The following is a 3,297-nucleotide window of genomic DNA, read 5'->3' as shown; positions in this document are numbered from 1 at the left end:
GACAACCGCGAGGTTCGAACTCGCGCCTCCGAAGAGACCAGGACCTTAACCTGGCGCCTTAGACCACTCGGCCAGGTTGCCTACTACCTTGCTGTTGTGAGGTATCAGAATCAGATTATGGATCGGATTATGTCAGCGAGCATAGTCGAGCCAGTAAGAGCCGAGGAAGTTACAGTAATGGACTGTAACAACATAGAAGAACCAATAAGGGCAGAGGAACTACAGTAATGGACTGTAACAACAGAGAAGAGCCGTAAGAGCCGAAGAATTACAGCAGTCGACTAGATTCAAAGAGAGACTGAGAGAAGGTTAGAAATAATATATAAAGAGAGAATCCTGCGAAGAAGATTCTTTCAAGAGGAAGTTTAGAAAAGGATTAAGCAATTAATACAAGCCCAAGTTTACCTTAAGGAAACCGTAAGCTCAGTATAAACCTCAGACCCAGGACTTAGGTATAGGAGTCAGGAAAGAATAAGCCAAGGTATAATAAGAAGCGTTCAGAGCTGAGAGTTCTGGAGATTATTATAATTGGTATTGTGCAGAGGAAGAAATCTCACAGTTGGTAGCGTCTCGCAAGGTTGAGGATTACTGGAGCTATGTCTGGAGGATACGGAATCCCAGAGGTCGACATGGACTCGGAAGCAAACTTCGTCAGGTTGGGCGAACACATGCGTATCAAGGAGTTCCATGGAAACATCAATGCAGAAGAAGTGTTAACTTACATTGATGCAGTCACAGCACAATGCTCCGTCATGGGTGCTGTCACTGGGATTACCTGGCTGAAGGTATTCGAAATGCACTTGCAGGACACAGCCAGAAGATGGTACACGAAGTACAAGATCGGTCAAGAAGCAGCAAACCAGCTGTCAGTGGAACAGACTGTCGCCGACTTCAAGAGCAGATTCCTGCCAACCGGATACCAAGAGATCGCCACAGAAAAGATCATAGCGCTGAAACAAAGCGGACCGGTTAGCGTATACTGCGATCGCTTTGAGCAACTAAGAGAACTGTTGCCAAGACCACTTCAAACCGAAGGAACCCTGCAGATACTTTTCATAAGAGGGTTAGACCCGGCCATCAGAACAACGGTCAGAAACCAAAGACCGGTGGACCTGACTGACTGCTATCGCCATGCACAATGGGCAGATGAGCAGAGAGAGCCAGACTACCGCAGAAGGGGTTTCGGTGGAAGCCGCCAGCGTAACGGACGCCCATTACCAGGCAAGCGCGCACCTTTGGTCACACGCGAGCTAGAGTACGAGGATAGAATGGACCTGGATGCCATGGCCGCAGAACCTCATAGAAACAACAGGAGAACCACCACGGGAAACTCCCAAGGGTGCTTCCTGTGTGGAGAGAAAGGCCACTTCAAGCGCGACTGTCCTCAAAACGGGAGGACTACCTCAAGAAAACAATAGAATCGTCCTAGCAGCGATTGAAGTGAAAACAGAAAACCCCGAAAAACAAAAAAACAATACAAAATCCGAAAAAACACAAAAACAATTCAAAACAACAGAAAAACCAAAAAACAATACGAAGAAAGAAGACTACTCGACGGAACCAAGACTACTGAAGGTACCTGTCGCAGCACAATCTATCATACTCAATGCAACATACAACAATGTGACAATATCAGCACATGTTGATTCGGGAGGTCATTGTAACTTTGTCTCCGCCGACTTGGTAGAGGAACTTGAGTTACAACAAGAAAGGACCAAACCCATGATAGACCAATACGCAAACAGGGCGTAACAAGCACAGCAGATACCGGAGTGCAACTCCCGATTGAGGTGAAACTCAATGACACAGTGTCAATCAAGACCAACATTTTGTGCTATGTTGTGGAAGAACTACACTGTCCACTATACCTAGGACTACCATTCCTACAAAAATATGGGGAACATATCTCTTGGAGAGATATCAAACTGAGAGCTGATGAGAGTATGCCAGCCACAGGGATGAGTGAAGACGAGATCCACGCAACAGAGCGGGATGAACACGAGACTCAGGAGACCAAGATGAGTGAAGACGAGATCCACGCAACAGAGCGGGATGAACACGAGACTCAGGAAACAAAAATGAGTGAAGACGAGATTCAGGTAACAGAACCGAATGAACACGAGACTCAGGAAATAGAACTGAATGAAATGAAGATTCAGGAAGCGGCAGACATCGAAGCGGATAATAGCAGATGGAAACACAGTAAGACCGTGGGAGCCGCGGAGGACACTTTAGTTGAGGCAGAACAGTTTGAGAAACTGGCCAAGAAACAGTCAAACTATGTGGCATTGATGCAAATCGAGGTACTTGATAAGGGAACATTCAAGGTACAGGACCGATTGGGCAGCAAGGCAGAACAGAAGTACGCGAAGGAAATTCAGACGATGTTGGAAAAGTACGCAGAGGTAGTTACTGATGAGGAACCCAAGGGAGAACCGGTTGAGCGAGAGATAACCCACAGAATTAGACTGATAGAGGGTACGCAACCGATTCATAGGTCACAGTACAAGTTGAGCTTTGAAGATAAGCAAGAACTGCAAAGACAAGTCGCTGAATTAATTGAAAAGGGATTTATTCGAGAGAGCGAATCACCCTTTAACGCACCGGTACTCTTTGTCAGAAAGAAATCAGGAGAGATGAGACTTTGTATCGACTACAGAGCACTCAATACTCAGACGGTAAAGGACAGATTTCCTATACCATTGATAGACGATATTCTCGCAGCGTTCGGAGAGTGCAAATACTTTTCCAAATTGGATCTTAGATCGGGTTATCACCAGGTCAGAGTTGCTGACCAAGATAGATGGAAAACTGCTTTCAGTACTGCAAGAAATCACTATGAGTGGAACGTGATGCCATTCGGACTCACGAATGCACCAGCGACGTTCCAGAGAATGATGAATCGAGTGTTGAAGGATTACATTGGAGATTTCGTCGAAGTGTACTTAGATGACATCATCATCTATAGTAAGACGAAGGAACAACACATTCACCATTTAGACAAGGTTTTGAGCAAGTTGAAGGATGAGCAACTGATATGCAAAAAGAAGAAGTGTGAGTTCTTCAAAGAGGAAATCAAATTCCTAGGGTTTACCATATCAGCAGAAGGAATCGCAATGGATAACGACAAAGTCAGCGCAATCGAGACTTGGCCTAAGATTGAAACGCCTAAGCAGGCACAGAGATTTTTAGGACTAACCAACTTCTACCGCAGATTTGTCAAAGGCTATTCACAGATTGCTATTCCAATTATCAACTTTGCAGCTAAGAAACAAACATGGACGGAGAAACAAGACG

At 45.3% G+C, this 3,297-nt stretch overlaps 2 protein-coding genes and 1 non-coding gene across 3 annotated transcripts; 2 read left to right on the top strand and 1 right to left on the bottom strand.

Moving 5' to 3' along the window:
- On the bottom strand, positions 1-81 carry CYBJADRAFT_t150. Its single transcript has one exon. It is a non-coding gene; the product is annotated as a tRNA-Leu (tRNA).
- A 331-nt stretch (positions 82-412) lies between these two features.
- Positions 413-1,681, top strand: CYBJADRAFT_75995 (uncharacterized protein). The gene has a single exon (XM_020217925.1). It carries the CDS (start codon positions 597-599, stop codon positions 1,416-1,418), a length of 822 nt encoding a protein of 273 aa, XP_020067640.1. The 5' UTR covers positions 413-596; the 3' UTR covers positions 1,419-1,681.
- Positions 1,682-1,943: 262 nt separating this feature from the next.
- Positions 1,944-2,514, top strand: CYBJADRAFT_165098 (uncharacterized protein; the record flags this gene model as incomplete). The annotated part of the gene is given in 2 exon segments (XM_020213898.1): positions 1,944-2,478; positions 2,498-2,514. The coding sequence occupies 2 exon segments, from the start codon at positions 1,944-1,946 to the stop codon at positions 2,512-2,514; spliced, it is 552 nt and encodes a 183-aa protein (XP_020067639.1).
- Positions 2,515-3,297: the final 783 nt, after the last annotated feature.

The sequence above is a fragment of the Cyberlindnera jadinii genome, assembly GCF_001661405.1.
Source record: "Cyberlindnera jadinii NRRL Y-1542 unplaced genomic scaffold CYBJAscaffold_43, whole genome shotgun sequence".
Classification (NCBI taxonomy): Eukaryota; Fungi; Ascomycota; class Saccharomycetes; order Phaffomycetales; family Wickerhamomycetaceae; genus Williopsis; species Williopsis jadinii.
The sequence above is the reverse complement of the archived record's forward strand: the minus strand, read 5'-3'. Positions and strand labels throughout refer to the sequence as shown.

What these genes read in the sequence shown, in the direction of transcription:
- CYBJADRAFT_75995 (XM_020217925.1), top strand. Translation starts at nt 597, where the DNA reads ATGTCTGGAGGATACGGAATCCCAGAGGTCGACATGGACTCGGAAGCA.